The 21,535-nt window shown below is 43.3% G+C and overlaps 1 protein-coding gene across 8 annotated transcripts in view; it reads left to right on the plus strand.

Moving 5' to 3' along the window:
• The window catches only part of STN1 (STN1 subunit of CST complex), a 63,376-nt gene that overhangs the window by 39,510 nt on the left and 2,331 nt on the right, over positions 1-21,535 (plus strand). For 6 of the 8 annotated variants that reach the window (XM_041745036.1, XM_041745037.1, XM_041745039.1 and 3 more), the window contains one exon: positions 3,139-3,931. The exons of 1 other annotated variant lie outside the window; for it this stretch is intronic. In XM_041745036.1, coding sequence (XP_041600970.1) covers positions 3,139-3,299 — 161 coding nt within the window. In that variant the 3' untranslated portion in view covers positions 3,300-3,931. Of the gene's footprint in view, positions 1-3,138; positions 3,932-21,535 lie in introns of those variants that run through there. One more of the 8 variants, XM_041745038.1, reaches the window with a different exon arrangement.

Below are 21,535 nucleotides of genomic sequence, written 5' to 3' on the forward strand. Positions count from 1 at the left end.
AAAAGTTTTAAAGGACATTATATATTACTAAAATCAAAAAAGGACACTATATATTACTAAAAGGTTCAATACAGCAAGAGGATATAGCAATTATAAACATTTATGTACCTAACGACACCATCAAAATAGATGGAGCAAAAATTGATGAAAGTGAAAAGAGAAATAAATAGTTCTACAGTACTGTTTGGAGACATCAGTACCCTACTCTCAATAATGGATAGAACCAGCAGACAGAAGAGAAGGAAAAAGAGGACTTGAACACCACGAGAAATCAGCTGGGCCTAACAGACCTACACAAAACACTCCAACAATAGAATACACATTCTTCTCAAGTGCACATGGGACATTTTCCAGGATAGAGCATATGTTAGGTTACTACTTAGTCTCAGTAGATTAAAAAAAGATACCATACAGAGTATTTTCTTGACCACGGTGGGATAAAGTTAAAAATCAGTGACAAAACTAGAAAACTTAACACACTTGTGGAAATTAACACTCTTAACTAGTAGATAAGAGAAGAAATCACAAAGGAAATTGGAAAATAGCTAGAGGAATCAAAGTTTAGGGACACAGCACTAAAGGGAATGTTATAGCTACAAACACACTATAAATCAGAGGAATTTCAAATCAAAACCGAACTTCTGACAATTTAAGCAATTAGATAAAAGAGGAACAAATTAAACCAAAGCTAGCAGAAGACGACAGACAATAATAACAATTAGAGCAAAGATAAATGAAGTAGAGAATAGAAAATAATAGAGAAAATGAAACCAAAAGTGGATTCTTTGAAAAAAATCAAAATTGCCAAACCTTTAGCTCAAGGGAGGTGAAGAAGAAAAAGGAAAGACTCAAATTACTAAAGTTAGAAATGAAAATGAGGACATTAGTACTGATTGTACAGAAATAAAGATTGTGAAAGAGTACTGTGAACAGCTGCATGCTAACGAACTGGATAACCAGATGAAATGGCCAGGTTCCTAGAAACAAAAGCTACCAAGACTAAATCACATGGAAAAAGGAAATTTGAATAGAGCTCTAACTCATAAGGAGATTGAATCAGTAACTAAAAATCTACCAACAAAGAAAAGCTCTGGACCTGATGGCTTCTTGGTGAATTCTACCAAACACATAAAGCAAAACTAATACCAGTCCTTCTCCCCATGTGACTGGAAGGTCACTTTGTGAGCATCCCTCCCAAACAACCCCCAGATGGCAGCATGGCCTTTCTGAAGAAATCGTCTAAGGCCTTCAGGGCAGTTAGCATCACTGTTTGGGGCCCCACATGTGTCCGTAGGTCCTCTTGAGCCCTGAGCTTGGGCGTCCAGGCCCAGCAAAGACCTATGAAAACCCAAGTGGTGGTGAGAGTCCCAGTGCTCCCTCTCTGCCATGTGCAGGCCTAGTTTGGTTGGAGTCCCTCTCCACCCTCCAGCATCACCCTTCCCAGGAAGGGCTGAAGCTGCTTTGGAGCAGGGACTAGGTCACGTGCACCATCTGGGTTATGAAGATGACATTGTCGTCATCATTGCCATGTAGGAAGCACCCGCCACAGGGCTCCTTTAGTCCCCACAGCCCCTGGTGAAGTAGATGATTCTCTTTCCATCTTACACCTCCAGAGATGTGAACTGCTCTGCCTGAGTTGGAGCTAGTACTTGAATTTGGGTCTGTTGGACTCTGGAGTCAGCTCTCCCTCTGTCACTTGCTCCTCCTTTTACAGCACTACACACATTGTAGGGTTCAGGAAGTCTTTATGGAATGAATGTTGAAGGAACAGCCTGGAAACCAGTGAAGGTGGCAAGCTGTTCAAAAGCAACCCAAACTGGAAGGAGTGCTGAGTTGACAGGGCCACTAGAGGTCAGAATTTAGCAAGTCTCCGTTAGCTCAAGAGCACTGCTTGTGATATTCTCTGACTCTTAGAGCTGGAAAGGACCCCAGGGGTGCCCTCCCCCTCCCCCCTGCTTAGTCCCTCCCCCCCACCATTGGTGAGAAAACTGGGGCTCAGGTGCGCCACCTCCCAAACCATGCTTAGCCCAACACCACGATACCTCTTTAATCACCTTCCTGTAGCCTAAAGCATTCTATTCTCTGAAAACAACAGTCAGTAACTGTGTGGAGCAACAGATGTGCCAGATGCTGGGGATGCAATGGAGAGGCCAAGCCTGGCCCTGCAGGGGGGCTTTAAGTGAATCTGGGGAGGGTTTGTTTTCAGTAATGAGGTTTGACTTTGACTCAGAGTAACAAATGCATTTTACATCATGATCCAGTACTATATATATATATATATATATATATATATATACATATACACATACATACACACACACACACATACATGTATATACATACACATACATGAAAAAATGCATATACTTATACATGTGTATATTTATATACAGGTAAAAAGTTTCACAAAATAATACTTATAGTACCATAATGCAATGCATTTTGTAATTTCCTATTCCCTTCTTTCTTAATCTGTTGATAATGAAACAAATGCTAATCACACAACCCATTGAGTGGATTCCCTGACCCTCTAATGGTCACAGCTTCACTGTCCATTCCACTTCTCTAAATCATTGGTTTGAAGTAGGAAAGAGGTTGCTAAACCCTGAACTTTTATCATTGTAAACTAAATAGTCTTGGGTTTCTTTTGCGTGGAGGAAAGCAGATTACTAGAACACAGCCATCGTGGACAGGACTGCTTGGAAGCCTAGGCAGAGAGGAATGAGAACGGAGTAGTGGTCAGAATCCCTGCCTCCCCAGGCTGTCTCGTTAGTCAGGACTTACGGGAAGACTGTGGAGGCTGCCGTAAACCAGCTCTGTTGTCCATCTCAAGATGGCTTCTGCCTGGGAAGCTGTGGGTTTAGCCCTGAATAGGTGCCCTCGTGCATGTAACTGCACTGGAGGAAAAAGATTATCAAGTACTAAAAATCCATTCGGTTATAGATAATAAATGATTAGCATTCCCTGAAGGCCCAAGTTCCTGAGCTGTGAGTCCACGTCATGTGGTGAAATCAGGGTCCTGAGAACAGGGTTTTTGTTAAAATGCAGGTCCTGACTTGGGAGCTTTGGAGGGGGAGGGCTAAGAAGGGGAAGGGGGGCCTGACAGGCATGCCAGACTTAGCCAACTGCCTTTTTCAGCAGACACGGAGAAGGGCTGCCACTTCCAGCACATCTTGGCCTGTGCTCGCCTGAGCATCAGCCCGGGCCTGAGTGAAGGTGTGCTGCAGCAGGTGCTGGAGCTCCTGGAGGACCAGAGTGACATCGTCAGCACAACAGAGCACTACTACACGGCGTTCTGAGGAGAGGCCTTCTGAGGAGAGACCAGTGGACGGCGTGGGCAGGGCCAGGCCAGGGAAGAGGAAGACGGGGTGGTGGTCACTCCTGGGCTCTGATTTTAAACATCACCCTGAGTCCTATAGGTCTGGTGGCGATTGTCTCATAATAAACTGTGAAATATTATTTAAGGAATGCAATTTGGCATAAATTCTGTAGGCTGCCCTCTAGCTACCATATCCTTGGGATAAAATAACTTTTATTTCAGCTATGACATAGAAGAAAACCCTCCCTGTTGACCTCCAGACTGGACCGGACATTTGCCCTTGGAGCAGAAGGGAGGAAACAGTATAAGTGGCTGAATTGGTGTGTGTGTGGCTTAAGGTTCTGTCATAGTAAAGGGATGTCACACGGTAAAGTGAACTGAAAAGCATATAGCCAGATCACACAGACCTAAAACATTTTAAAACTTCAGACTGGCAGGTACATTCTTGTAGGCCTCTCTTAGTGGTTAAGAACTTAGTGTAGGGAACTCATTCTTGGATGAGTATCACTCATCTGTGATTTCCAAGGGTCAAGTACCAGTGGTGGATTCTGAATCCTGGGATGATGTTGTTTACAGACCCACCCGGAGATGGGAATAAATGGATCCAAGGCATGGCTGTGTTGGTCATTAACTTCTTCTCCTTATGAATCAAAAGGTGTCTCAGTGTATTTCCCTAAACTTGATGATATACGTGACTAAAGACATTGTCCTTTAATGCCCTGAAGTCCCTTGCCTGGCCGGTAGACACTGTTTTCAAGGTTACCACTAAATGTGCAAGGTGTCCTGACATCCAGACAAAGACTCTGTATGTGCCCAGACAGGTGATGGAGTCATGGTGTTGCTAGGAATGACAAGGTAAAGGGGAAAAATCTGAGATATGTAGTAGGCTTGTTCTAACAGCTAAATGACAAATCCAGCCAGCAAAAATAAAGTGTGGAGAAAGATTGGGAGTTAATTACAGTCATTGCAAAAAGGCACATCTGCCTTCGTCTGCTGCATTTGCTCTTGACGTAATAAGCTCTTAGTGGCTCTGCTGGAGAGCCTGCAGGCCTTGAGAGTTGTTCTGTTCTATGTGGAAATGGAGTGGTTTTTATACTCAGAAATTGGCTGCAGTTTCATATGTCAGGCTGAAGGCTAGTACCAACACATTGCTTCCTGTCGTGGACTTTTCTACTTGATCCAAACATCTGCCCTCCTTCTAACAGAAGTTTACCCAGATAGCTCCCCTGTGTCCTCTGTGCATTTGGAAGCTTCCCCGTACAATGGGGTCTACCTGGAATAACACCCCAGGGGTTCTTCCTTAATAGCAAAGGATGGTCCATGTTGAATACATCGTAGATTATTGAGGCTGCCCAGGAAGGAGTCTTGAATCAGCAACCCCACTTCCAGGGTTTATCCCAAGGAGACAACCACACAGGTGTGAGAGGAATGCACAAGATTCCCATTGCTGTGTAATTAGGGTTCTATAATTGGGGAAAATATCCATAGGGAAAAATTAATTATGATACATATATACAGTAAAATACTCTGCAACCGTTAAATGATGGAGTAGACCGATAGTATTCCCATGGGACACTTACCAAGAAAATTGAGTCGCAGATCTGTTTATATAGTATACCACTATTGCTCTGAATTACTTGTATCTGTATCTCTATACAGAGAGGATGTTTCTGCATGCACATCTGTATAAATGTGGCCTGGGTATACATGTACAGTTGATCAGTCTCATCTCCTAGAAAGACTTTCTGCACTTGGTTTTCAGGACACCACACTGGGTGCCCTTTCTCAATGTCCTTTTCATGGTCTCATCTCCCTAAGCTCCCTCATCATTCCTGTGTAGCTTGCTCCCTTGGAGGTCTTCAGACCATCCATATGCTGACAGACTCACCATATTTTATCCTGTGAGGACCTCTTCTGAACCCCAGACCCCTACATTCAGCCTCCTACCAACGCCTCCGCTTAGTGTCTATAAGACACCACAACTTTATACCCACAGCCAGGCACCTAATTACCCCTGACCAAAGACTTGTTCCTTCTCAAGTTTTTTCTGATTCAGGAAAAGGCCTCCTCTTTCCAGGTGCTCAGGCCAAACACACTGACTCTTCTTTCTCTCACATCCAACCTTCCTACCGGTCACCTTGGTTCCACCTTATACGTATTTTTAGAATCTAATGGCTTCGCACTGTTCCACTGGAGCGTATTGCAGTTGCCTCCTGACCCTCCCCAGCACACAGCAGCCAGAGCCATCTGTTCAAGTAGAAGCTAGAGTCTGTCGTCCTCTACTTCTGCTCTCCCGAGACTCTTGCTCCAGGCAGGACCCTTACAGGGCTTCCCAGTATCAACAAGGTTCTGCTCTGCTGGGCCTCCTCTCTGCAATCTGCCCCCTGCGCCCACCCCGCTTAGCTTCACAGGCCTTCCTGTCCCTCACACCCCAGGAACACTCCTGCCGTAAGGCCTTAGTGTTTGTTTCCTCTGCCTGGAATGTTTCTTACCCAGGCAACCATGAGACGGCCTTTTCCCTCCCCTCCTTTAGGTCTTTCCTTGAGGATGCCATCTTCCTAAGGCCTGCCCTGGTCCCTTTTTTGTGAATCAGAACCAACCCTTTCTCCCTCCCTCAAAGACTCTTCAGTACTTATTTTTCTCCACAGGACTCGTCATCATGTGATACCTTACATATATTTCTTTCTTCCTTTATTATCAGTCTTTCCCGCAGAAGAAATGCCCTATGAGGACAGGGCTCTTTCTCTGTTTTGTTTCCTGCTGTGTCCCCTGCCTCTAGAGCAGTGCCTGGCTATCCTTTAAATGATACCACTTCTGTGTATGTGTCTGGCTGCCCTCTACCTGCAAGGATCTTCCCTTCTTACCCCTCCGGGGGGCGGGGGGGGGAAATGTCTTTCTCCAGTGTCTTGGAAGGCTGTTGAGGCTCAGAATTAAACCCACTAGGAACAGCTCATCTAGTGGGACCTGTGTAAACACCCCAGTACACTTGCCCTTCAAATAAGATCTCTGAGGTACGTGTTCTACACCATTTTCTAGAGTTTCTCTGTGGGATTAATCTCTATCCACCTGCAGCAGCAGCTGACTTGACAGCCACACTTGATTGGCTGCCTTACCTTCCCCATCTTCCCCACTCCTCATTACTATGTGCTATATCTCCCAAATGAGTCCCTTCCTTTCCAGTCCTTGTCTCACAGTCAGCTTCTGGTTGAGCACAGATTAAACACCACGTTCATAAGTATATTTGAGAAATGCTCTATGAATAATTACATATCAAGCAGAGATTACTAGAAAAACCAAAGTGACCCACTGGATCCTGAAAGGTGAGATATCAGATGCTTTTTAGCTACATATCTGTAGTTGACAATTTTACAATTAGCAATTGTTATTTCTACAAAAATTATAAAGCTGCTTTTGACTCCCCACCCCACACTCACAACCTGAATGATGAGCAAACCAGGAATAAGATGCCTTAGATCCCATGGCAGCAGAAGAATTCTGAGAAGATGAGCGGAGCTCTTGGAAAATTCTTTGGGACTAACAACAGTTGGGTCACTGCTCATGCCCTGAAGAACCACCAGAGGCTTCCCCTGAAGAAGAGGGAAACATCCTGGCACTCTCAGTGTGCACGTCTCAGGAGGCATGAATACTGTGTATGGTTTATGTAAGCAGGAGGACAAGTAGTGCTTCTGTCCGGACAGGGGTTTGTGTGAAGCTCTGTGTTTCTCTCCATCTGGTAAGCTACCAGCGCTCCTCAACCCTAAAAGACACTTCTTTCTAATTATTTTTCCCTCTGATAGTGTGCCAGGACACTGGCCGAGAGAAAGCCAAGTGGAAAGAAGTCAATTCAGTGATGAGGAACCCAGGATTTGGTGCCAACGATTGAAACCAAGCAAACTTGTAATTTTCCATCAGGGAAAGCATCCACACTGTCTTATTAGTGTGGTTTCTCCTCTACAAGTAGCCTCTACAGCAGTTTCCCAGAGAAGCATCTCATTGTTTCCTTACGAGATGAATGTGAAGCATACGGCAGACTCCAAATGACCGTGATGAAGCTTGTACAGAATTTATTTTTAAATACAGCCTATTTTTCCTGAAGTTTTTTTTTTCCTGAAGTTTTATTAAATAAACCCAAAAAGTAAGTCACAGTACAGCACAAGGCTGTGTTCTTAAGAATTGTAAATCAGATCCCAAATTCCTGAAGGGACCGAAGTCTTTCCCTGTGTGTCAAATTAAAGTGATAGGTTTCATCGTGGAACATAAAGAGAGAAATTTTGAATACCACATAATAGTTTTTTTTAGGTAGTAAAGTGGTATGTCATTAGCTCAGACTGATTCGGTGAAAGGCTTATGTAAATTAGTGAAAAGTCTGGAAGTAGTGCTATTTTATTAAGTCTATGTGGTGTTCTATAGGACATTGCATTACTATGAGGGAGCAGGTTGGCTGCTCTATAGAAAACCTGTTTTGATGAATAAGAATTATCTTAATTGTGTATCATTTAATTATTACGTATTATGTGTTATTTAATATTAATAGGTGATTTTATTTTTAAATTTTTTTAAAGATTTTATTTATTCATGAGAGACACATAGAGAGAGGCAGAAACATTGGTAGAGGGAGAAGCAGGCTCCCTTCAGGGAGCCCAGTGCGGGATTCAATCCCAGGACCCCGGGATCATGACCTGAGCAGATGCTCAACCACTGAGCCACCCAGGTGCCCCTAATAGGTGATTTTAAAGTACTTAAGAGATTTGAGGGCATGTCCACACAAAAAATTCTATGTCTATGTTGATAACACTATCATTCCTGATAACCAGTAAGTGAAAACAACCCACATATCCATCAAGTGATGAGTGGATGAACAAATGTGTATCTATACAATGGAGTATTATTCAGCCACCCAAAGGAATGAAGTACTGATACATACTACATGGATGGACCTTGAAAACATTATGCTAAGTGGAAGATGCCAGATACAAGAGGCCACATATTGTATGATTCCATTTATCTGGAGTATCTAAAATAGGCAAATTCATAGAGAAAAAAGATAGTGGTTGCCAGGGCCTGGGGGATTGGATAGGATAGTATAGGATTTCCTTTTGGGGTGATAGAAATTTTCTGGTATTAGGTGGCAGTGATGTTTGCACAACTGTGAACATACTCCAAACCACTGAATTGTGTACTAGGTTGGGATTCCTTACAGCATGATGACTGCATTCCAAGGGTAGGCATCCCAAGAGAGAGCATGATCCTCATAGAAGCTGTATGGCCATTCTGCGCATAGCCCCAGAAGTCACACAGTGTCGTTTCCATGGTTTTCTCATTGCCAAAGCTGTCAAAGTCCCACCCAGAGGAGTGAATAAACCACCTCCTGATCGGGAGTAACAAAGTTCTAGAAGGGCCTGTAGAACCAGGAATATTGCCCTGGCCATTTTTGGAAAGCACAATCTGTCATAGACATGTTTCAACTTTTATACACATACAGCCTCATTTTTTTTTTTTTTTTAAGATTTATTTACTTATTCATGAGAGACACATAGAGGCAGAGGGAGAAGCAGGCAGGCTCCCTGCAGGAGCCCGATGCAGGACCCAATCCCGGGATTCCAGGATCCTGCCCTGAGCTGAAGGCAGACACGCTCAACAACTGAGCCACCCAGGCGCCTCTGTAGCCTCATGTCTCATTCTTAAAGACAAAAAAAAAACAAAACAAACAAACAAACAAAAACACTTTTTTTTTAAAATTTTTATTTATTTATGATAGTCACAGAGAGAGAGAGAGGCAGAGACACAGGCAAAGGGAGAAGCAGGCTCCATGCACCGGGAGCCTGACGTGGGGCTCGATCCCGGGTCGCCAGGATCGCGCCCTGGGCCAAAGGCAGGCACCAAACCGCTGCGCCACCCAGGGATCCCAACAAAAACACTTTTTAAAAAAATATATATATCAGTAAGGACAAAGAATGAGGAAAAATGGTCTACCACTTTCCAGGTACTCTGTTTTTTTTCTTTTTTGGATTATATGTATATTTTTAGAAAAATAACCACATTACTATTTCATCTATCCTTCCAGAAAAAAAATAACAGCATTTTATATCCTGGTTTTTAATTTATTCCTCTATATTAGAGGTTTTTTTCTACTTTAGCATGAAGATTAACCATGTCCTTTTATTTTTCAGTTGTAAAAAAATCTGTTGTATTTCTATATACTAACAACAAGCTGTTTTAAAATGCAGTTAAGTAAACAATCTCATTTAAAATAGCATTGGAAACAATAAAATACTTAGGAATAAATTTAAACAAGAAGGTAAACCATCTGTACACTTAAAGTATAAAACACGGATCAAAGAAATTCAAATAGGCACAAGTAAATGGAAAGATAGTCCATGTTCAAGGATTAGAAGTATTAATATTGTTAAAATGTCTATACCAGGGCAGCTCAGCGGTTTAGCGCCGCCTTTAGCCCAGGGTATGATCCTAGAGACCCAGGATCGAGTCCCATGTCCGGCTCCCCACAGGGAGCCTGCTTCTCCCTCTGCCTGCCTGTGTCTCTCTCTCTCTCTCTCTCTCTCTCTCTCTCTCTCTCTCTCTGATCTCTATGAATAAATCAATAAAATCTTTTAAAAAAAATGTCTATACCACCCAAAGCAATCTATAGATTCAAAACAATCTCTATAAAAATTCCAATGGCATTTTTCACAGAAATAGAAAAAAATAATCATTTGTATAGTACCACAAAAGACCCCAGATTGCCAAAGCAATCTTGAAAAAGAACAAAGTCACAGGCATCACATTTCCTGATTTTAAACTGCAATTGGCCCTTAACACGGAGATTAGGGGTCTGATGCCCTGTGCCATCAAGATCCAGGTATAGTGATGCCAGGGTGGCTCTGTTGAACGTCTGCCTTTGGCTCAGGGCATGATCCTGGGGTCCTGATATCGAACCCCATATCAGGCTCCCCATGGGGAGCCTGCTTCTCCCTCTGCCTGTGTCTCTACCTCTTTCTGTGTCTCTCATGAATAAATAAAATAAAATCTTAAAAAAAAAAAAAAGATCCAGACATAAGTTTGGGTTCCCCAAAAACATAACTGCTGATATCCTACTATTGATTGGAAGCCTTGCCAATAACATAAACAGTCAATTAACACATATGTTGTATGTTACATATATTATATATGGTATTCTTATAATAAAGTAAGCTAGAGAAAGGAAAATGTTATTAAAAATCATAAGGATGAGAACATAAATTTAGAGTACTGTATCTATCAAAAAAATTCTATGTATAAGTGGAACTGTATAGTTCAGACCCCTGTTGTTCAAGGGCCAACCGTATATTACAGAGTTACAGTCATCAAAACAACTATTTGACCACATCCTTTTTTTTTTTTAAGTTTTTATTTATTTTTGAGAGAGAGAGAGGAAGTATGTGAGCAGGGGGAGGGGCAGACGGAGAGGGAGAACCTCAAGCAGCCTCCCTGCTGAGCACAGAACCCAAAGCAGGGCTCTATCTCATGACCCTAAGCTGAAACCAAGAGTTGGTGTTTAATCAACTAAGCCACTCAGGCGCTCCTGACCACATCCTTTTAAATGATCACAAAATTCCCTCACGTGGCTGTCCTTTAATGTATTTAACCATATTCCTGTTGAGAAATATTTAACTGGTTTCCAGTTTGTTTCTATTGCCACCAATTCTTCAGGAAACATCCTTGTACAGTTTTCCTTTCTTGCCATACACTTGCAAGTATATTTGTATGGTACATTTCCATGCAACTGCCAGGAAATAGGGCATGAGCGTTTAAGAATTCAAATAGACATTGACACATTACTCACCAAAAAGACTGGGCCATTTATACTCCTATCAATGATTTATGAATCTACTGTTTGCCTGCAAGCTCATCTATAATATGTACTATCTGTGGTTTTAATCACCAACCATCTGATAGGTAAAAATGATTTCTGGGTTTCGTTTGCTTTTGTATTTTTTTATGTATGAGTAGTCTTGAGCATTTGTCATTATGGGCAACCTCAAGACAGATGCACTTTTGCCCTGGATAGTAAACATTGATTCCAGAAGAGGCTGAGAATGGCCCTGATCCTATATTCTGCAGTGGTGTCAGCTACAGAACCAGTCCACAGACCTGCTACTGAGATCCTAGTTGATGCACAGCTTGAATAAACATCCTGAAGAACTCAAACCTCAAGGTCTCCATTTTGCTACTTCAAGTGCTTGGGTCCCTTACCTGCCCAAATATAACATACACTAATACATGAAGGCAGTCACCATATTATCGATGCAGACCTCTCCTAGACCAGAGGCTATTCAGCTCTGGTTCACTGACATTGTCCTTAGCCAGATTAATTTGAAAATGGATTGTTAAGAAAGTGCTAATTAAGTGGAGAAGATAGTTTTAGGAATAGAAATGGTTTTAATGCCACTTCCACTTTAATCAGTGTTGCAGAATTATCGTAATAAGGTGATGCTTGTATTTTCATCATTGACTGGATTTGGTACAATTAATTGGGGCACTGGGCAGCAGCCCCTTTGATAATCTTCTGCCTAGAAATCACTTCCTCAGGGAGAAGCGTTTTTATTTTTTTGTTCCAAGGACAATCAGTGAATGGGGGAAATAAAGCAAGGGTGAGGACAGAAGATCCATTTTTTCCCTGCTCTACTTTAGAACAAAGCAATGGCGGCACCGCATAAGCTGTGACATGTGCCACAATGGACTCATGATGAGTACTGAATTTTGTCATGTACAGAAATCTGTGAATGATTAGTTTATTCTAATACAAATTAGGTGGTAGGGTAATATTTTGAGCTCTTTGCACGGGGGTTTGTTTTTCCTGTGTTTAATTTCTTCTTTCTGAGCAGGAAGCCAGCCTTGCCTTGGGGAGGTTGGTTTGGGGGCCAAATGCAGAAGTTGTTTGTGCAGACAACCTGGCTTATGTTTTCTGAAAGCCTGGAGCCTAGGAGGGATTGGAGATTAGTGGACTCCAGGCATTGCAGACCGGAATGTACTCCCTACGGTGCCTGAGGCAGGTGGGCAGGAGGGCAGGACTTCTATGCAGCAGCTTTGTGGTGTCTCTCTGAGGCTTAGAGCTTTGGCTTCAGATTCCCTGCGTTAGCCAAGATTCCCAAGCTTGGAATGGAAGCTGCACAAGCCTTCTCTGCAGGGACAGCCTGGGGGTATGTCAGCAGAAGACTTGGTCTCAGGAGAAAAGTGGATTAGTCTCTTTTCCAGGTCTATGTAACCTCCTGGATTTTCACACATCCCCAGGGAAAGAGAGAGAGGCTGCTCCACCTGCTACCTACCAATATTATTTTCCCGCCTGCATAGAGGATGAGGTCTTCAAGTTCAAGGTAACTTGAAATAAAGAAAGGAATATGACCAGTCTCACTTATATGAGCTTTGGGAGTAAGATTCATATAGCACTACAATTAGAATATTTTCAAAGTGAGTCTTAGAACAAATTCATGCTCCCACCAGCTTACGTTCCAGAATGGCCTCTTGAATGGGAGAGAAAGAGAGGAGGTCACAGCACAGTTCCAGGGGGATTGCCTATGACCCCTCCACAGAAGCATGCTGCCTGTGACACCCACCTGTCCTGTGTCATGGCAGAAACATCCTTCTCCAAGGATAGGGGGTTGGGGAGCAGGAGAACTGTGATAAGAGTTTGTTACGTTTCCTCAGCAGGGTTCACCATATCATGAACTGAACCTATTTCCTTGTCCTGCCACAGTCCTGCATGCTAACCAGCCAGGGATGACCAGGCCCACAGGCTAGTGAGCAAATAGGATCTAACTTAGGAGAAGGGCTGCAAACCACCTGAGCAGTGAGTCTTCTCCCAACATGAAGAAGCTTGAAAAGGCCTTACTCATTCCAGGAGCCCAGCCCAGCGCCCCAGGAGGAGTCAGCAAACTGCCTGTGCCTGTGGTTTCTGGCCCGTTCCAGCTTGCCTTGACCTGGTGGAGGGCAAAAAATGGAATCACCACTTCTGGGAATGACAGCTGGCTTGGGAATGCTGGTGTCAGCACAAGCCGAAACCCTGTCGGGCCAAGCCTGTGAACAGGATGTGATCTGCTTTTTCTGTCCATTTGTTGTAGAATCAGGTAACCAGGGAAAGTGGGGTGGGGGTGGGGCTGGTGAACCTATAGCCGGTGGAGTTCTGGTTATGTTTCCCCAGGGCTGGAGACTTACCTAGACTTAACTAACAGCTCTCATGTTTCCTCAGAGGGTGCCCTTGTCACAGTTCACCTGGATGTCTGTGACAGACCCAGCAATAGGCACAAAGTGGTGTTTAATAAATGTATAAATGGATGCACTTATTGAGTGCTAGCTATGTGCAAAGCATCATATCATGCCAGGTATAGAGGGGGATGCCAAGACAAAGCTTCACCCCTGTCTTCAGGCAACTTTCGATCAAGTGGGTCATAGCACATGCCTACATAATTTATGACCGTGGATGCAAATGCGTCCTATTTGACCCTCAGAAGTTTAAAATTTTATATCATAAAAAAATTGGCTATCATCTATATTAAAAAAAAAGTGTGTGCGAATGTGTATGCATGTGTTTCTGTGTATGTCTGAAAGGCTACAGAAGTAACTGGTAACAGAGGTGGCCTCGTCAGTTAGGGAATTGGGGCCAGGAGTGGGTGGAAGACTTATTGCAATAATGTTTTCTAATTTTTTTAATGTGAAAATGTAATAGCTCTAAAAATAAGCAAAATGGCAGGGGGAATTCACATAAAAATCCAGATTTCTGGCCTTTCTTGACAACTCAGAATTCTGGCAATACTGGGAATATTTAGTCTGAATACAGTGTGTGGGTGGGGGGAGGGACAGCATTAAAAGATTTTAAGCTGAGAGTTGGCATCAGATTTACATTTTGGAAAGACCCGCTTGGCAGCAGAGTAGAGGAGCATTGCATAAGGGTGAGCTCAAGGGCAGGTAGGCCAGGGAGCCTGTGTGTGCGACAGGAACCAGGGAAGGGCACTGGGGCCTGAACTGGGGCCATGGCACTTGGACAGATGTCAAAGACATTAATGAAGTAGGAGGTTTGGGTTACCCATTTAGGGGTGAAGGAGAGTGGGAATGACCAGGGCAACTCCCAAGTTCTGTTGGGCAGACAATAGGACATGCCACAGGAGTTTTTCAGGCCAATGGAAGGGAAAGACAGACAGTCCAGCACATCTGTGGGCCTTCTGAACCGGAGACAGCAGGAATGCTCCAAGAATGTATCTCCTGAGATTCAAGGAAAGACCCACATAGGAAATGTACTCTCAGAGGTAATTAGCTCTTCTCTCTTACATTCAGGTGATTGTCTCAGTGATTTACTCAGGGGTTTACAGCCTTACTGGAGAATGCAGAATGGGATAATGGGAATGTCAGACAAACTTAATGCTTGTGGCTTAAAAGGCAAAGAAGCACCAACTAAGAAGTCGTTGAAATCATATTCCTTTAGGGAATGGATTTTCTTGGATCTGGGTGCATGCATCCTTCACAGCTTTATTAGTCACTGCTAAAGCTCTTTCTGGGCCACAAAGCTGCCAGCAGGGTGCTGTTCCTGGGAGGAATATAATTACCTTGAGCAACAAGCCCCAAACAACAACACTGCATGTCAACAAGCCAGGCTGCTGTAGCAACGCCACCATCCAGAGGGAGGGGCAGGTGCCCTAGTCCTGAGGTTTCAGCAGCCAGTAAGTGAACCAGCCTGGAGCCTCCATGACTCTCTTTTCCCCAGAGTTTTAATTTAGCAGTTTGGGGTCTTTCACAAAGGATGCAAACAGGTCAGTCTCTTGAAGGCTGAAAGTGAGTGTTACCCACCTCTGCTTCTGCAACGGTATCTATGACTGATCACATTTGCTCCTGAATCAGAGTTGAAAATACTTTCTCTTCAAGGCCTGGTGGTCACCTATCAATTTCTTAATGCTGTGACCTCAAATTTAATCCATAATGTAGAAAAGATATTTGAACTAAAACTTCACTAATGTTAAGTACTTAATAATAGGGCAGCCCGGGTGGCACAGTGGTTTAGCACCTGCCTTCGGCCCAGGGCCTGATCCTGGAGACCCTGGATCGAGTCCCACGTCGGGCTCCCTGCATGGAGCCTGCTTCTCCCTCTGCCTGTGTCTTTGCCTCTCTCTGTGTACCTCTCATGAATAAATAAATAAAACCTTTTTTTAAAAAGGTACTTAATAATAGCTGATGATTTTTGAAAGTCATGCACCCATCACTCAGCAAACTTAAATCTTCACGTAAACCCAGGTAGGTAGATACTATTATCATTCCCGTGTTACATGTGAGGAAATTGAAGCCAAGATTAATTTGCCTGAGGAGAGTACGCAACAAGTAAGCAGAAGCGCCAGGTTTGGACCCAGTGAGATTAACCATTAGGCTGTATTGCTTTTAAGATCGGAGAAGCCTATTCTCAGGTAGCCCTGAACTGTGAACCCAACACAGTGTCTTCACATTTGGGTTGATGTATAAACTGTATTTTCACTACATCTGAAGCTACAGTGAGAACACTGCTTCTAGTAAGAAAGTCCTATAGGATGTTGGGCTCAGTGAGTAGGATCATATCATGTCACACACATGGCATGGGGAGGACAGGTATTTACTGACACATGTAGGACAGCTGGGTCAGGCCCATGAACATTCTTATCTAAACAGCAATACAGCCTCAGAGCAAGACCAAAAGAATAGTTCAGAAACTTCCAGAGGGTTTGGTTTGGCCCGTATAGTATTGGTATTCTCAGGCATTATTATTTTTAATATTAAAAATATTTAATTATGAAATATTTCAAACATACAGAACAAAATGAGGCAGAAAACCTGGACACTGCTGAGACAGCTATGATGATTTCCCATATGTGCTTCAGTTCTATCTCTTTAAAGAAACATGATGGGGATGTAGGTAGAACTAACCCCATTCCTGCCTCGCCTCCACCCCACAGGTGACCTTGAGGTTGATATGCATCATTCCCATGCAGATTTTTTATTGTGGCATAAATTACTAGGAGTAAATTATACAAATCTTAATCACACAGCTTGATGAATTTTTACCTACGTATGTTCCCAAAACAAGATACAAATCAAGAACATGTCAAGGACCTCAGGGAGCTCTCACATCTCAAAAATAAATGGATGGAGTTGCCAACATTTAAAAGTTAGAAAATTTAGGGACGCCTGGGTGGCTCAGCGGTTGAGCGTCTGCCTTCGGCCCAGGGAGTGATCCTGGAGACCCCGGACCCCGGATTGAGTTCCACATCGGGCTCCCTTCATGGAGCCTGCTTCTCCCTCTGCCTGTGTCTCTGCCTCTTTCTCTGTCTCTCATGAATAAATAAGTAAAATCTTAAATAAAAAAAAAAAAAAGAAGTTAGAAAATTTAGAGATTTAATGTAAAAATCTAAATTTCTAGCTTCTCTTGAAACTTTGGAAAATATGACAAAGGCTCATATTCTGGGTCAGAGAGAGAGTGGCAGCTGCCCACATTAGACGGGGTGTGAGTTCCCCAGTTATCTACTGTTATTATCCAGTCCATCTAATTTGCTTATATAATCTAACCTCATCCCCTGAAAGGTTCCTCATATTTATAATATCTCAAAAGTAATGCAAATAAAAAAGGCTGAGACAATTGCCTTAGCCATCTTAAGGAAGGCAGAGCTTAAGAAAGAAGCGCTCTTCTGCCCCACAGACTCAGTGATTTGGGAAGCTGTTGACATTGCCATCAAACAAAAAGGGATCACATTCTCCAGGTCTTTGCTACTCAAGGTGTGGTCCTTAGACCAGCAGTATCAGCATCATCCAGGAGCTTATTAGAAATGCAAATTATTTCCCTCCCCAGACCCACTTACTGTATTAGTCAGCTAAGGATGCTATGACAAAGTTCCACAGACTGGTGGCTTAAACAACAGAAATATATTTTCTTACAGTTCTGGAGGCTTAAAGTCTAAGGTCAAGGTGTATGCAGGGTTGGTTTCCTCTGGAGCCTCTCTACTTGGCTTGTAGATGGCCATCTTCTCCCTGTCTTCACATGGTCTTCCCTCTGTGTCTGTCTTCCCTTCTTCTTTTTTTCCTTGAGAGAGAGAGAGAGCATGAACTTCGGTGAAGGACAGAGGGAGAGGGAGAAGCAGACTCCCCACTGAACAAGGAGCCCATCACAGGGCTCGATTCCAGGACCCTGAGATCATGACCTGAGCCGAAGGCAGACACTTAACTGATGGAGCCACCCCGGCGCCCCCTTTCCCCTCTTCTTCTAAGGAGATCATTCATCTTAGGTAGATTAGAGCCTGCCTCAATGACCTAATTTAATCTTAATTACCTCTTTAAAGACCCTTTCTCCAAATGCAGTCACATTCTAATGTAGTGGGGGTTAGGACTTCAACATATGAATTTTGAGGGAACACTGTTCAGCCCGTAACACCCACTAAATCAAGATTTACGTTGTAACAAGATCCGCAGGGAACCCGTGTACACATTAAAGTTGAGGAAGCACTGCCCAGTGCCTGCTTGCTAGTGGACAAAACCCCAGCAGGTCTGTGTGGGGGTGCAGGCAGAGGAAAGGAGAAGACGAGGTGATTTTTTAGATGAACTTCCTCTTCATTCCATAGGTCTGGCAGGGTGGGCATACTGAGAAACTTAAGGTCAACTCCTTTTGAGGGGGAGTCCCTGTACTTATGGAGGAGCAAAGACAGCAGGTGAATGTTAACACGTGAGGCCTGATCAACCAAAGCTGATAGGAATATGGGGCACAGGAGTGAAGAGCCTCCTTCTGAAAACAGGTTGGAATGCTGGCAATGAGCAGCCAGCTCTTAGCAAAGAGGTCATTTTCATCTGGCTACTATCTGCAGTCTTCTTCTGTCAAGGTATGAGGCATGTCTCTGGGATTTCCTGGAATGGGACTCAGAAAGATACCACACTGCATTCCTCCTGACCCTCTACAAGCTCGTTTACTACTTCTGTCCTAGGCCTGATGCTATGGTGACAGTTGCCATAGAGATACTCCTATGCATGGTTGAAGCTAATCCCCACCCATACTGTCAATCATATGGTTTAAACTAGAGATTTTCAAGCTGTGTTCCATAAAACGATAAAGTGCTTCCAGGATTTTACAAACATTCTATTCAAATCGCAATTAAAAGTATTTTAAATTTGCTGCCTGTGTCTCTGCCTCTCTCTATGTCTACCATGAATAAATAAATAAAATCTTAAAAAAAAAAAGAAAAAAAAAAAAGAACCACTGGGCCACCCGCCATGGAGTGGTCCCAGCAAGGCTTCTCATGAGCTTTGAAACAGACCAGAGATTGGCAGATTATGGTCCTAGGGCCAGAGCTGACCCATTGTCTGTTTTTTGTAAATAAACTTTTATTGAAACACACACACACACACACACACACACACACAAAGTATTTTAAATTTGTATTTTAAATGACAAAGAACATAGATTCTTAGAAAAAATCAAACAGTATATAGTGTAGAATGTATCCTGAAAAGTGAACGTCCAAATTCCCATCTGACGGAGTAGCTTGTTTATGGCTAATCCCTTCTACAAATAATGATTACAAATTCTGGACACCCCCACCCACACCCACACACAAAAACCCCACCAACCTATTTAACAGCATTGGAGAGCAGCCAGATAGTAAAGGAAGGGAAAGTCCTGTATAGCTTTGCCCTAAGGCACTCATTCTCAAACAAGCTCTCTGGAGAGCTTGTTAGAATATAGATTGCTGGGCTCCAGCCCTAGAGTTTCTGATTCACTAGGCCTGGGGTGGAGCCCAAAATTTTGCATTTCTAACCAGTTCCCACAGGAGGCTAATGCCATTGGTCTGGGGACCACATTTTGAGAACCCCTAACAGGGTTCTCAACCGCTGTACATTACACAGGTCATTGAGGGACTAATGATTCTGAGGAATTGCAACAAAAGTGACTGAAGATTAAAGAGAAAATTCTGGAAAAGACTCAGTCACAGAGTGGGAAGCCCCCCAAAAATGGTGCTAAAACTATTCTCAAATCCTTGGCTGACCCTTGATGTACATGTCCAGGTGAAACTCTAAGGATTCTAAGAGGAAAACAACAGCCAATGGCTGAGAGAGGTTGAGCAGAGATTTCCACAATTGCCTATCACAGGGAAAACAGAATTTGGAGTTGAAAGTCTTACCAAGCTATAGCAGTTTGGTAAACAGCTCAAGCTTTCAGCTGAAACTGTGCCAGGGCCGAATTCTGAGTAAAGACTGGATCTCTGACTAAGGCATTCACCCTGCCACTAAGGTTAAAATTAAAATAGACCCATTCTAATAAAACCTAAAAGCCAGTCATAAACATTTTTTTAAAGATTTTATTTATTCATGAAAGACACAGAGAGAGGCAGAGACATAGGCAGAGGGAGAAGCAGGCTCCCTGCAGGGAGTCCAATGCAGGACCTGATCCCAGAACCTCGGGATCATGTCCTGAGCCAAAGGCAGATGCTCAACCGCTGAGCCACCCAGGTACCCCTAAAAGCAAGTTTAGGAGATGTAATCCAACCAATAATTTCTCTGCCTATTGCATGACAATGTTCATCAGAGGAAGATAACAGCGTCCAGTGTCTAGAACGTATTCACCATGTTCACTATCCAAAAACTACTAGATATGTGAAGAAAAGGAAAAGTGTGACTCATAATTAAGACATAAACCAGTCAATAGAAACAGACTCAAACAGATGTTAGATTTAGCAGACAAGGACTTGAAAATAACTTTGACAAATATGTTAAAGAGTCTACAGTGAATGATGCATGTACTGGGTGAAGAGATGAGAAGTTCAGGAGAAATCTGGAAACTAAAAAAAAATCAAATGGATATTGTAGGACTGAAAAACATGGTATCTAAACAGTGATCCTCCTGCTTTACATTCTCACTCCCAATCCAACTTTCTGCCCCAGAGTTAAACATCTGTGGTAAGGGTCTTTGGTTGTAAGTGATAAAGTCTCTAACTAGCATATGCCAACACGGTGATGTGTTAGAGAAGTCCACATAACCAGACTGTGGGGAGGGACAGAGTGGAGCTGGTTTAGGATCGACTGTCCTAGAGATTCCAATGCCACCGAGATGCTTCTAGTGCTCATCCCTTGCCTCTCTGAGAATTCACTGTATACTCTTGCATTGTGAGCAGGCTTCTCTGTGTGGTAAGAGAGATGACTGAGGTCAGTTCTGGGTTCATAACTTCATAGCTCTGAGAGGAAAGAAGTTCTCTTCTCATAGCATCAGTTAGAAAAATCCTGGGAAGTTTTCTGGTTATTCCAGTGTGGGTTACATTCTCTCCATGGACAATTACAATTGTAATGATGTGGGGTGTTATTCATGGCTTGGATCAAGTCTCCAATCTCAACCAATCACTGTGGCCAGGGAGGCAGTTCTTTTGGGAAGGAGAACAGTTCTTCAAAAGGAAAGAGGTAGCATAGGTGTGGTAACTGGGAGAACTACTGTGCACTGGACAGCCACTTCATTTTGTGCCCACCACAGCCCTATCTGTTAGGTGGGAATCCTTCTACCTCATTTAATGTTCACAGCGTCTAACTGTGGGCTCCCCTCAAAGCAGTCCCATGTCAGTGATTTGGAAGCAAGTAATTTTGGAGGAACATAATCTGGAGAAGCATGATGAGGGTGTGGGGAAGTGAGACAGGAAAAGGAGAAAGCCAATGAAGGTATGTTAATGAACAGGTTAGCACTTTGGGCAATTGATGATCAATCCAACTGTGCCCCTCGAGAGACTGTGTGGACACACCTCAGGATTGTCTAAGGAACGAGTTGGGGGATTTATTCACCAATTCTAGTTCCTCCTGGTTGTATGTGGCTCAGAGGGACTGTAGCTTCTGAAGAGGACAGCCAGAGAAAGTTCCAAGCAGAGAAACACAGGTGCTTGAGGGGACAGGCTGCCACTGTGTATGGAAAGTCCACTGAAGCTGCAGATCTCTGGAATGGGCTGAGATGACATGGGCAGGGTACTGCCAGTGTCTGATACACGTCTATAAGTCATCTATACACATCTAAACAGAAAGCTGCTACATGTTACTCCCTAAAAATTCAAATTTCTAAACTATATTTTTGGCTTTTAAAGATTTTATTTATTCATTCATGAGAGACACAGGGAAAGTCAGAGACATAGGCAGAGGAAGAAGCAGGCTCCCTGTGTGGAGTCTGATGCAGGACTCCATCCCAGGTCCCCAGGATCACACCCTGAGCCA

The sequence above is a fragment of the Vulpes lagopus genome, chromosome 2 (genome assembly GCF_018345385.1).
Source record: "Vulpes lagopus strain Blue_001 chromosome 2, ASM1834538v1, whole genome shotgun sequence".
Lineage (NCBI taxonomy): Eukaryota > Metazoa > Chordata > Mammalia > Carnivora > Canidae > Vulpes > Vulpes lagopus.